At 44.6% G+C, this 13807-nt stretch overlaps 1 protein-coding gene across 1 annotated transcript in view; it reads left to right on the top strand.

Moving 5' to 3' along the window:
- LOC122541532 (histone-lysine N-methyltransferase EHMT2-like) overlaps positions 1 to 13807 on the top strand; it is an 87505-nt gene that overhangs the window by 19081 nt on the left and 54617 nt on the right. Inside the window, exons 6-13 of the mRNA XM_043678360.1 lie at positions 1194 to 1349; positions 1972 to 2106; positions 2264 to 2419; positions 3555 to 3678; positions 5716 to 5873; positions 7682 to 7909; positions 8526 to 8612; positions 10258 to 10375. Coding sequence (XP_043534295.1) covers positions 1194 to 1349; positions 1972 to 2106; positions 2264 to 2419; positions 3555 to 3678; positions 5716 to 5873; positions 7682 to 7909; positions 8526 to 8612; positions 10258 to 10375 — 1162 coding nt within the window. The remainder of the gene's footprint in view (positions 1 to 1193; positions 1350 to 1971; positions 2107 to 2263; positions 2420 to 3554; positions 3679 to 5715; positions 5874 to 7681; positions 7910 to 8525; positions 8613 to 10257; positions 10376 to 13807) is intronic.

The raw sequence follows: 13807 nt of genomic DNA, 5'->3' as shown, positions 1-13807 counted from the left end.
TTTTGTATTTTCTGTCCGATGGAAGAGAGTATAGTGGGAGTGGGAGGGGTTTTTGATTATGTTGGCTGCTTTCCTGAGGCAGCAGTTTATTTCCTCTTTACTGACATGATCCAGGCCATTCAGTTCATCATGTCTGCTCCACCGTTCAGTAAGGTCATAGCTGATCTGATTGTAATCTCAAATCCATATTCCTGCCTAGCCTGGTTAACCTCCAACCCTTGCTTAACAAGAATCTTATTTATCTCTGCCTTACAATGTTCAAGGTCTCTGCTTCCCCTGCTTTTCAGGAAGAGAGATCCAAAGACACTCAACGTTCTGAGAGAAACAAATCCATTAGCCAAATGTCTATTTCAAATAAGCAAACTCTGACTTTTAATCAATTAATCCTAGACTCAGAAGAAGTATCCTCTCTGCCCTATCAAGACCTTTCAGGATTCTGTGTGTTTCAAACAAGTTGCCACTTACTCTTTTAACCTCCAGTAAACATAAGCCTACGTTTTCCAATCTTTCTTCCTAAAGCAACATGCTCATTCCAGTTATTGGTCTAGTAAACCTTCTCTAAACTGCCCCAAATGCATTTACAACCTTCATTAAATAAGGCTGTACTGTATAACTAAATAATACGGTACTCCAGATTTGTTCTCAGTAGTTCTTTGTATGATGGAACCTCCTTACTTTTGTACCTGCTGTACCTGCGTACTAATCTTTTCCTAAATGCTTGTATAATTCAGAGCTCTGCAATTTCTTGCCATTTAGATAATATGTTTCTTTGATATTCTGCCTGCCAAAGTGGACAACTTCACATTTTGTTGATTATACTCCATTTTTCACAACTTTACCCGATTACTTAATCTAGAAATTATCTTTTTATAACCTGCTTGTGTCAAGTCACTTGACTTTTTTGTGTTGTCAATAAAGTTGGCAAACGTATCTTCTGATCCCTGTGGCACACCACAGTTTACACCTTGAGCATTTACACCTACTTTCTGCTCTCTGTTAGCTTGCCAATCTTCTTTCCGTGCTTTTTAAAGTTGTACGTTTGCGTTGTTTGCTGGGGAGGGCTGGATGTGCATAAACAATGCCATAATGTTGAGGCTCCCTTTGTACATAACTAGGTATCCCATCTTCCTGCCTTTGATTTCCCTGATTTCTTTATCCTCACCTTGTGACTAATCATGCCTGACTGCACACAGAGCTTGGTGGAGAAGTTGGCGAGCTTGCCTGTCGGCCGGCCAGTTGGTGAAGGTCCTGGAGGAATAGCAGAGTCGGAACGTGCAGTGCATTCTCCGGATGAGAACCAGGACGTCCACCGAGCCCGAAAGTCGATTCTCAAAGGCAACTTCAGTCAGGTAAAGAGAGCTCACTTCACTTCTGAGGACTGGCAGACGAGATGAAGAAATGTTAAAAGGTAGGGAGCTGTTTTTCTGCTGTTGTAATTAAAGTCAGAGGGTTGTCCAGCACGGAAACAGGCCCTTCGGTCCAACCCGAGCATGCCGACCAGATATCCTAAATTAATCTAGTCCCATTTGCCAATATTTGGCCCATATCCCTCGGCACCTTTCCTATTCATATACTCATCCAGATGCCTTTTAAATGTTGTAATTAATCCAGCCTCCACCACTTGCTCTGGCAGCTTGTTCCATACATGCACCTCCCTCTATGAAAAGGTTGCCCCTTAAATCTGTGCACTCTAGTTTTGGATTCCTCTAATCTGGTGAAAAGACCTTGGCTATTCACCCTATGCATGCACCTTTATGATTTTATAAACCTCTGTAAGGTCACCCCCTCAGACTGAACTAATACCTGCTGCTCAATCCCACTCGCAGCTTATGCAATGCGGCCACCCTGACCTCCATATCATCTTGCCCATCTCTTTTCATTGTCTTCTGCCTTTTCCATGCATCCCCTGCTGTCTTCACTATCCTCACAACCATTTCTCTCTTGACTTCTGTTTCTGATTGGCGTCCACAGCGGATGGCAGGTCTGCCGACTGGCCGAACAATCAATGAAGTTGGCGCAGAAACAGAGGTCACAGTCCCAGATCCAGAGGAATATCCAGAGATCCACAGAGCGAGAAAATCCTTTCTCTCAACAAACACCGGTCAGGTACAATGTGTCATGGTGGAAGTACAGATCCTTTGAGTGCGCCTTTGAGACCTGTTAAACACATGTCTAAAGCTGATGTGACGTCAATTGGCGAGTATTAACTTATTTGTCTTGTCCGTCTACCTTTTTTATGCTCCATGACTTGTAATGAATTCAGAATTTGGCCAGGAGCCTTGCAAGTGAATCCATAGCCCAAGGCAGGAATGAAGTGTCAACAGCAACAGCAGAGAGACCGGATACTCACCAAGGCCAGGTGGAGAAAGCGAAGGTTCACAGGGCCAGGAAGTCGATGTTTAAACCCAGTCCTGCTCAGGTAAGTCTTACTTTGGGCATTGGCATAACGCAACTCGTGATAGGAGCATGTGGGAACACCAGAATTGGCAGGTTAAACGATGCAGGATCATTAAAGCACACTGGGACGTGGTGCTAAGTTGGTGCTAATCATGAGAAAGCATGTGTAATTGTACTGGGGGTGAGAATGGATGGGACAAAATTCCATAGGCTTGTAAAATTCCAGTCTTGCACGCTTTTGGGTTTGGTATGTGACACGAATAGTATCGGCCTCCCCATGCAATGGGACTTGGAAACGCACACATCGAACCTGAAATCATTTAGGCAGTTTCTTTTATCTCCATGCACCACTTAGGCAAGTTATCAGGGTTTAGAAATTTTCGGACACCATTATCGAGTGAATCTCCAATCCTTCCTTCTCCAACCGACGCCTTCCCTTCCGATGGTTGGCTGAAAATTGAAGGGCATGGACTTCCTGAGGGGTGAATTTTAATCCGCTGGTCTGTGTGGCTTCGGGATTGACACACAGACGTCCTGTCTGTGAACAGCTTTTGGCCATTGGTTCTGAAATTCATTCCCCCGACAAGAAGACCAGAGCAGACAGAACTCCCACTTTTCAAAAGCCGACCATCATCTCAGTTTATCGAGTAGGTTATTTTCTCTTATAAAGGCAGATGTCCTCTTGTATCCATCCATAGCTCAGCCAGTGGCACTCTGACCTTTGACTCCAAAGGTCATGGGATTGGATCCCATTCCAGGGATATTGGGCTCAAAATCTGGACCGGCATTAGAATCAGTTGCGAACTGTAGACAACAAAGTCGATGGAGGGGGTTGTGTGTATCGGAAATGCTAAAAGGGGCCTGAGTTTATCTGAGAAGCGTTGCATTCTTTGTCCTGCCTCACTTAGCCCCAAACTGTGCTGGATGAAGTCTGCATATGTTGGCCTTTTTCAGACGTTGGTTGCTGGCGAGTCCAACTGGGTGACTGGATTCTCCCCTTGACAATTCTGAGATCCAGGTTTTCACCTCCCCAACCTAACTTACAGTGCTGTCTTTTTTTACGTATATGCTTAATGTTTATCAATATATTCCCCTTTCCTGCGCAACTTTGCTAGATTTACACTGTATGTAAACATGACTTTTATTTTGCTTCATAGATGAAGCTGGTGGAGATGAAAGGTGATTCTTGCCACCCGGATCCTGTGAACCCAACTATGCAGCAGCAGTTTGAGTTGCTGCCGGGCAGAGGTACAGCTGAGGCGGAAGCAGGGGTGCCAGCAGGTAAAGGATGAGACCCTTTAAAAATTAGTGTGTGAGAGAGAGAGAGAGAGTGAGGAAGAGACAGAAAGCGGGGGGAGACAGAGAGAGAGACAGACAGAGAGAGAGAGAGAAAGACCTCACAGCTGTACTCTCTCGTGAAGCCGGTGGCTGTTGAGTGAGTAGTATCTAGTCCTCCAGATCAGAAGGTCATGGGTTTGCGTCCATCTCTGGAAGATTGATTCATAAATCCAGACAGTCACTCCTGGTACATTACGAAAGGAGGACCCCATTGCTGGTGCACAGGGTGTCAGTACTGAGGGAGTGCCGCATTATCGAACTATCAAAGTTGCCACCTCCCAGGTGAGATGTTAAATTCAGTCCCAAATTCCCTCCACTCTCAAATGGATTCTTACCAAAAGAAGTGCTGTCCATATTTATCCCTCCACTAATGTCATGAAAATAGATAATTTAACCCAATGGCTCAGTGGTTAGCTTCAGTTCCAGCTTTGGGTGACTGTCTGTGCATCGTTTGAACATTATCCTCATGTCTGTGTGGGTTTTCTCCCACAGTCCAAAGATTTGAGCGGCACGGTGGCACAGTGGTTAGCACTGCATTCCTCACAGCGTCAGAGACCCCGGTTCGATTCCCACCTCAGGCGACAGACTGTGTGGTGTTTGCACATTCTCCCCATGTCTACGTGGGTTTCCTCCGGGTGCTCCGGTTTCCTCCCACAGTCCAAAAATGTGCAGGTTAGGTGAATTGGCCATCCTAAATTGCCCGTAACTTTAGGTGAAGGAGTAAATGTGGGGGAGGGGGTCTGGGTGGGTTGCGCTTTGGCAGGTCGGTGTGGACTTGTTGGGCCAAAGGACCTGTTTCCACACTGTAAGTAATCTAATCTAATCTTATCTAATATGCAGACTAGGTGGACTAGCCATGGAAAATGCAGGGTTAGAGGGATAAGGTAGTGGGGTGGGTCTGGGTGGAATGCCCTTCGGAAGGTCAGTGTGGACTCGATGGGTCGAATGGCCTTCCACACTGTAGGGATTCTAAGATTCTGTGAAAGTGTTTGGAGAAGCTCAGGGAGTCTGGCAACATCGAGAAGCAGTTAACATTTTGAGTCCAATATGCTACTGCATCAGATCCAAAATGGTCAATCTGGTCATGATCAGGTTTCAGTTTGCAGAAGCTTGCTGTTTGTTCATTGACTGACTATAAAGAATTACATAGACTCACTGAAGTCCTATGTTAGAGTAAGGACTTCTTCTCTTCTCACTTAAGGCCGAAGTCAAAGAGACACAGAGCAGGGAAAACAGACCCGTCAACCAGATATCCTAAACTGAACTAGTCCCATTTGGCCATATCCCTCTAAATCTCTTAAATTTGCAATTGTACTCGCCACTACCACTTCCTCTGACAGCTCATTCCATACATGCACCAACCTCCATGTGAAAAAGTTGCCCATCAGGTCCCTTTTAAATCCTTACCCCCTCTTAAACCAATGCTCTTTAGTTTTGGACTCCCCTACCCTGGGAAAAGACCTTTGCTATCCATCTTAACGATGCCCCTCATGATTTTATAAACCTATATGAGGTCACCCCTCAGCTTCTGACGCTCCAGAGAAAAACATCCTGGCCTATCCCTCCTCTCCCTGCAACTCAAACCCTCTCGTCCCAGCAACGTTCTTCATCTTGCAGGCAGTTTAAACAATCACTGCTTAAACAAGGCTTGCTGCTCTTAACATGGTGTCAGAGTGGAGTTGAGCTTGCGGGTTGTTAACCAGAGGGACCTAGGGGTGCAGGTTCATAGCCCCTTAAAGTGGCATCATCGTTAGACAGGGTGGTGAAGAAAGTATTTGGCACGCTTACCGTCATTGGTCGGAGCATTGATTACAGGTGTTGGGACATCATGTTGCAGCTGTAGTAGACATTGGTGAGGCCACATTCTGGTCACTCTGCTATAGGAAGGATGTTGTTAACCTAGAAGTAAGTGCCCTTTTCCTTGTGAGATGAATGATACCAACTTTGTTAAGTTAGACTTTTCTCTGATTTGATTCCCAGCACTCATCAAGAAGAGAAAACCAGAAAACTTAGGCATGGAGTCCCCCAAGAAGATCAGTCTTCTGAAAGAAGAAATGGCCAAGGAGCCGACACCACTGGGATCTATGCGAGCGCGGGCCAGGGGAGTGGTTGATGCAGTAACCAGCAGTGGGGCTTTGGTAAGTACACCAACTATACACTGATCTGATGCCAAGCCCTACCAGAGTATCCTCGTGCAGATTCTTAACAATATGAGAATACGATCACTATTGTGGTACAGGAGAGAGACAGAGAGAAGTTGATCTCCTTTATGGTCTGGAATGCAAAGGTTCTGTGCCACCATTTTTGAAGATGAGCTTACAGAGATACCTCTGGTGTCCTGGTCAATGCTAATTCCTCAATCAGCATCTGCAAAAATTAATTTTCTGGTTGCTTTCATATTGCTATTTCTGAAAGATTGCTCTACACAATGGCCACTGTTTTGATCCCAGCTGATTGTTAAGATTGAACATGTCCGATTCAAGCATCATACCTGACTCATATTGTTTATTTTTAAACTGTGAAGGTCAGTCACTGAACACATTTGCAGAACAAAAGGTTTATTATGCAAAAAAATTGTGAAGTACTGTGTATTAAACTGGACAAAATGTCGGAACCTTTTCAGTATAGCCACCAACAAAGGAATTCAAGCTCACACTATTCCTTTTATCTCAGAAATATTCTCAAAAAGATCAAACCCCCAGCAAGCATCCAACACTATTTTCATGCTATGGCTTCTCACTCAGGCTGTCACAGATGCAATCGGTTTTCTTCTGGCAAATCTCTGTTTTCATTGGATGATCTTTCTGCAGACACTGAAAATAAACTGAACTAAATTCTCTATTACCTTAACTTCAGAACAGACGCAGCAAACATGTTATTAACCAGCACCAAAGGGACCAGGACTGTGTCACTTGATCAAGTATGCTGTTTGATCAAGAGGTCCATGTAATCAATGTAACAACACAAACTAAGTAATAGGTACATAATGCAGGGGGTATTCACATCGCTAATATACTTAATTTACAGCATAAATCACTTAAACAATAATGCAACTTTGCCTGAAATAAAACTTACCAGCAGAGAGCCTTGTTACTCACACTCAACTGACAACTTGAAAATCGCGATAGTACAGTAAACTTTGGGTATTTGAGGCGTATAACTTTTGCTTGTTTAGTGAAGAGTGCTGGTTCATTCGGTGCCAACTAAAACAAAGCTTGCTGTCTGTGAATTCCCTAAACTCTGTTTCAAGCAGCATTGTGCAAGTACTTAGTAGAGAGTTTAAAGTTCCTGTACCCACTCTTTGGTGTGCACATGCACACATCTGCGCCTACCCCCACCGCTTCATTTTGGATTTTCATGGACCATTATCACTGGGCATTAGTGCAATTTTTTTTCCTACTTTTCTTTCTCCCAATGTCCTATACTGCCAGCCCCCATCTCCTTGAATGAGGTTTGTAAAATCTTTTTAAAAACTGTTAAAAATGGAATGGAATCATGTCTCGCCCTTCATAATATAATAAATGCAAAGTGTAAATTCAATTTTTAAGTTGTATATTGTTCCTAATATAAATGTTCAAAACTCTTTATCAGCTGTGAAGTACTTGTGTGTCCTGAAACTGAAAGTATTGCACAAATTCAAAAAATCTCCCATTTCTCCCCCAACCTCCAATTTAGCCCTAAATTAGCAAGCGAAACTTATGTACCTCATGCAGAATCATGTGTAAGGCTTATTGTCGCCAACACCTGTTGTCAATAAATAAGGAAGTTTTGGATTTCCAAGATTGACTTGCTCGGAGATGCAAAAGAAAACATGGCACCCAAACTAAAATGGGCTGTGAGTGATGTTTCTCTGAAATATGCACTGACTTTTTACGATATTGCCTTTTAATGTGATAGTAATGTGGGTACCAAACGGGAAAATCAAATTGCTTCTGCCTCTTTTCAGAATTTGAGTGGTGCTATGAACAGGGTCCATCTGCAAGAGGTGAAAGAGGTCACCAGGGTAGCCGGTTCGGTTCCAGTTCTGGATCTCTCCAAGGAGGCAGAACCTGAGAAGGTGGTGGAGCCAATGGAAGTGTTAGATGAATGGGATACCGAGGTGGGCGATGACTTCAACCTCTTCTATGATAGTTACTCGGTGGATGGGAGAGCAGATTCTGATAAGTCTAGCAAGGTGAGTCTAGACAGAATATCTGTCTCTCACAGTCTACATATTTCTCTCTAGGTGGACTCCACAGTCAGAGGGTTAGTACTGAGGGTTCACTGCCATGTTAGAGTGGCATTATTGAGGGAGCGCAGCACTGTTCTGGGTCAGAACTGAGGGAGCGCTGCAGTATCGGAGGATCGTCAGTACAGGAGCACTACACTGTTGGAGGTGCAGTAATAAGGGAGCTCTGCACTGTCTGAGGGACGACTGTTGGAGGGTCAGTGTGGAAGGAGTGCTGAAGAGTTAGCACAGAGGTGCACAGACCGCACCACTGCTAGAGGGACAGTAATGAGGGAGCTCTGCACTTTGGGATGGTAGGTACAAAGGGAGAGCTGCTGGAGGTTCAGTGTGAAAGAGCGGTGTGATGTTGAAAGCTCTGTACAAGCAGAACATTGCACTGTCAGTGCATGAGGACTGAGGGTCTCCGTACAAACAGAGCCCATTGTGTGCATCAGCGCTGTTGTACCCTCCGTGATCACTGCCCTGGAGGGAAGCTGGCTTGGAGCTTTGTGATCACTGTTTCAGCTTTCTATTATAGACAATACAAGTGAATGAAAAGACTCAGTAATATTTCCTCTTCCAGACTGAGGGTGATGCAGCTGAGGATCGATTAAGTGATGTGGAGGATGACGAGGAGGAGCTAGAAGGGTCTGGAAACATCTCTGACAGGGTACGTTGCTGTTGCATTCCTGCCCATCCAATTCCTTTTCTTGTTCATTGGGATTCTGGTACTGTGTTCTCTTCTTGGCACAGTGCCAACATCATTTTGTATTTTAAAAAAGAGGAATGGCTTTATCGAGATGTCTTGACCGCATGCTCGTCTGGGCTGGCTTTGATAACCCGTATCAATGGGGTGGGGTGAGGATGTGTTTCCAGAATGACTCCACAAAGTCACAAAATACTTCTGCTAACTTTTCGGGAACGAGCACCCATTGTGTACTACTTACTAATCAGGTGACTTCTCTGCACTAAACTCGTTTCAGATTGCTTTTAAGTAAGTAAATCATAAACTTGAGGTAGTTTGGGGGTAACCATGTAAACTCCCGTGCAGCTTTTGCGTTTTCCGAGTTTTAATCGCAACCCTCGTCCTCGATGAAACATTTGGCAGTTCCCAGGTCACAGTGACAGAAAGTGGACAATGGTGGGCAGCAAGCCATGAAGCTCTCAGCAGATTCAAACCTTTGGATTTCACAGCCTCTTGTTTCTCGTAAAACACTTGCCCTGATTTTCGGGATTTGAACTTGCCACTGACCCATTCAACTCACCCCGTACTGCAGCTCCAGTGGTATTCAGGTGAATATATCAGTTCCAAGTATCGGTGAGTGTTGTGCTGGGTGCCATCTGTAAACGAGAAAAGAGCCATTTTGTTTTAAATTTTTTGATTCATCATCCTGGTTGATTGAGGTAGTGAAGCAGACCACAGAATTCCAGAGAGTCACTCACCACCTGGTTCTCTTGCATGAAGAGGAGAATATGTTTCCTTTCTCCTGTTCCATTTTTGACATCCTGCTGCACTCGGCAGTGTTTCCAGTCATTTACCTTTTGCTGCCTGTGGGATCCTGCAGCAAACTTGCTGTCGCATTTCCTAACAGTGTTACAGCACACGTCTCCAAAATGCTGTGAAGTGGGTTGTGAAATCCTGAGGTGGTGAAAGTGTTGTGCAAAATGCATCTTCCTTTTTCTTGGTTTGAAAGAGAATCTGTTCCGGTGCTCTGCTCTCTGTCTCCCTGATGGGAGATACAGGACAGTTGCATTGATGTCCCTCTGCCTTCTCTATATTTATCTCCCTCCTGGGAGAGCAAGTTCACCTGCACATGAATGGGAGGCAAACAAGGATCAAAACTGCACATGGCAAAAAGTAGTGAGTCTAAATAAGGATCAGAATCAGCACATGCTTGGTGGGCCAAAGGGCCTGTTCCTATGCTGTATTGAATTGTGTTTTATAATTGTTTAACAAGGATGAAAGTTTTAAAATTGAGAAATGGTTCAACTGGGTGCCAATGTGCCAATAGGGGAACAGGACTTGGTGTGTGTTAAAGTAGGTGTTTTGGATGAGCCTCTGGGACATTGTTGCCTATTCCAATACTCATTCACCTTCCACCCTCATCCAAAACTCCTATCACTGAGTAACTCAAACCTTGGCCTCCCTCCCCACCACCCAGTGAGCAGAAAGTCTTTGTATCTTGCTGGCATTTAACTACCCTTCACACGCCAAATCCGTTCTCTACTCATTCTCCGTTCTCCCTCCACTCATCCCCTCCAACAGACATCCCTATGTGTGTGTGGCCTCTGATCCCACTGTCTAATTTCTGCAGAGCTCCAATTCGAGTTTGAAAAGAAAAGGGAAGAAGAAGTGGAAGAGCGAGAGCCCGTGGGTGAAACCTACCCGAAAACGCAGGAGGAAAGAGCGCATGAAGCAGGGTAAAGGGGCAGGTAGGAGGTTGTTAGGCTGCTGGGAAGGGAGACGATCGGCTTTGGCAAGATCCCAGCCTTGCCTTCCACACCCTTTTTCCTCCCCAATCCATGTGTTATCCCGCCTGTCTCCTTTAGCAGTGGTCAATTCTGCTTAAAAATCACACTACACCAGGTTATAATCCAACAGGTTTAATTGGAAGCACACTAGCTTTCGGAGCGACGCTCCTTCATCAGATGATTGTGGAGTATACAATTGTAAGACAAAACTTATCGCAAAAGTTTACAGTGTGATGTAACTGAAATTATACATTGAAAAATACCTTGATTGTTTGTTTGTTGAGTCTTTCATCTGATCAAATGCCATGATGGTTTCACTTCTTTCATCTGAAAATCACAAAACTATTTTTTTAAAAAGTTACATTCTCAGGTTAACTGTAATAATTGGTGTTAGCCAGGTAATATGTTGAAGGTGTTAGCACTCTGTGTTCTCTCTCTGTGCCATAATGTTTAGACTGATTCTAATGTAAAAAGTGAGTTAACAGAGTTTTACGTTAATTCATGCAGTGTTTGAGCAAAGTACAATGTAGGGCGGCACGGTGGCTCAATGGTTAGCACTGCTGCTTCACAGCACCAGGCTCCCAGGTTCAATTCTGGTCTCTGGCGACTGTGTGGAGTTTGCACATTCTCCCTGTGTCTGCGTGGGTTTCCTCCGGGTGCTCCGGTTTCCTCCCACAGTCCAAAGACTTTAGGTGAATTAGCCGTGTTAAATTGCCCATAGTGTTAGGTGCATTAATCAAAGGGAATTGGGTCTGGGTGGGTTGCTGTTCGGCGGGTCGGTGTGGACTTGTTGGGCCGAAGGGCCTGTTTCCACACTGTAGGGAATCTAATCTAATCTAACTCTGCAAGTACAAGTTCACCCTACAAACGTATGTGTGTGTGTTTCTGTCTATCTGGAGTGGAAGGTTGTGTATGTGAGTGTAGAGTGGTCGAAGTGTGCTTGAGTGTCTGTGTGTGTGTGTGTGAAGGAGTGTCTGTGTGTGTGTATAGTGCAATGATGGTCACCTGTAGTGTGATATGAACCCAAGGTCCCGGTTGAGGTCCTCTTTATGGGTACGGAACTTAGCTATCTGCTTGGCTACCTTTCGCTGCTGCCTGTCCCGAAGTCCGCCTTGGAGGATGGTCATCCGAAGGTCCGCGGTCGAATGCCCTGGACCACTGAAGTGTTCCCCAACTGGGAGGGAACACTCCTGTCTGTTGATTGTTGTGCGGTGCCCATTCATCCGTTGTCGTAGCCTTTGCTCGGTTTCCCCAATGTACCATGCCTCAAGGCATCCTTGCCTACCACGTGTAAGATAGACGATGTTGGCTGAGTCACATGAGTAGCTGCCATGCACATGGTGGGAGGTGTACATGAAAAGTAGCCGAGCAGAGGCTGATAGCTAAGTTCTGTACCCAGAGGGAGGGCCTCAACCGGGACCTTGGGTTCATGTCACACAACAGGTGACCACCATTGCACTATACACACACACAGGGACACTCGGACACAGGGACACTCGGACACAGGTATACACACACATTCACACATGCACCCCCTCACAGACTTAGACACTCTCGCGCACTCACAATCCCCTACTCCAGACAGAGACACACACGCACACACACACGCATGCACATATGCTCTCAGACAGACACACACACACACATGATAAACCCTGTGACCTACCTAGTTGTTAGGTTATCACCACACTTCATTGGCAACAAACAATCAAGGTATTTTTCAATGTATAATTTCAGTTGCATCACACTGCAAACTTTTGCTATAAATTCTGTGTCTTACAATTGTGTACTCCATAACCACCTGATGAAGGAGCGGCGCTCCGAAAGCTCGTGCTTCCAATTAAACCTGTTGGACTATAACCTGATGTTGTGTAATTTTTAACTTTGTACACCGCAGTCCAACACCGGCATCTCCAAATCAGTTCTGGTTGGTTGTGTCCCTGGAGGTTTCATCATATGACCTCCACACACACCATTGGTCACCTAACCCTTCCCAGCCAATAGTAAAATGATCATGTTCTTCGCCACTTCAGCGGAAGACTTTAACCTCCTCAAATCACCATCTCAAATATTCTTCATATTCTGGGGGAGGTGGATGGCATAGGGGTAATGAGATGGCATAGGGGTAACTAGTAATCCAGCGATCAAACCTAATGTTCCAGGAACACTGATTCAAATCCCCACCTTGGCAGCTGGTGGGATTTAACTTCAGCTGAAATCTGGAATTGGTAGCAAATCTCCGTGACGTTGATCATGAATCTATCATCAATTGCCATAAAACTCATCTGGTCTTTTAGGGCAGATACTCTGCTGACCTTACTTGAAGTGTCATCCATGTGACTCCAAGCCCTCACTAGTGTCATTGAGTCATAACTGCCCTCTGAAATTGCCCAGAAATCCACTCAGTTCAGGGCAATTGGGGATGAGCAATTAGTGCTAGTCTTGCAGAAAAAGCCTGGGAGTAAAAGATATAAGAAAATAATTTAGGAGAAACATTGTTTGACAAAGGCTTTTGTATTTCCCACCTCAAACTGCTTGCAGGCATGTCTATGAGATTAAACAATAATCCTTCATAATCTTAAAAGGGACAGAATATTCAGCCTCAAGCTCGTTGCACAGTATTGCATAGAATATACAGCACAGAGGCTCCTGGTTAGTCTTACTGGAAGATAAGCCAGAAGTGAGGTTTTGTCTTTCACAGCAAGTTGCTGTGATATTGAATGCACTGCTTTGAAAGGCTGGTGGAAGTGGCTGTAATAGCAACCTCCAAAAGAAGGTTAACGAATGGAAAGGAAGAATTATAAGGGCCCTAGGAAATTGAAGATCCAGCATTAACGCAGTTGGCTGAATAGCCTTCCTTCTGTACCAAACATTTCTATTTTTCAATGCACGGTGAACAGTTTGGCTCTTCATTGTCTGTTCAAATTAGTTAACAGTTCTGGACAAGCTGTTATGTAGTTGAAGCAAGGAACAATGGTGAACAGTGCTTCCATGCCTTGTTATACATTTCATTAGTGTTACTGTTGGTGTGAAGCAAAGTCTCCTGAACGATGTATGCCAAATAATAAGAGTTGCATGCTTAAGATTTGTAGTGCATACTTGATAATATTATGTTCTTTTTGCAAGACTATTTCATAATTACTATGGCCACTCACCATTCACCTTTCCAGGTTTTGTAAATCTCTGTGTCATGAGAGAATGTACAGGATGAGCTGACTTGGCACATCTTGGTACTAGTACCATTCCAGAACCAGCCCCCTTTGAATGCTGGGTTACCCACTTTTGATATCTATCTCTTTGTCTCAATCTCTCTGTCATTCTTTCTCACTTGGTGTTTTTTTTAGCCCTCTCTCCCCCTCTCTCTCTCTCTCTCCCTCTCTCTCTCTCTCTCTC

Source organism: Chiloscyllium plagiosum, chromosome 37, assembly GCF_004010195.1.
Source record: "Chiloscyllium plagiosum isolate BGI_BamShark_2017 chromosome 37, ASM401019v2, whole genome shotgun sequence".
Classification (NCBI taxonomy): Eukaryota; Metazoa; Chordata; class Chondrichthyes; order Orectolobiformes; family Hemiscylliidae; genus Chiloscyllium; species Chiloscyllium plagiosum.
The sequence above is the reverse complement of the archived record's forward strand: the minus strand, read 5'-3'. Positions and strand labels throughout refer to the sequence as shown.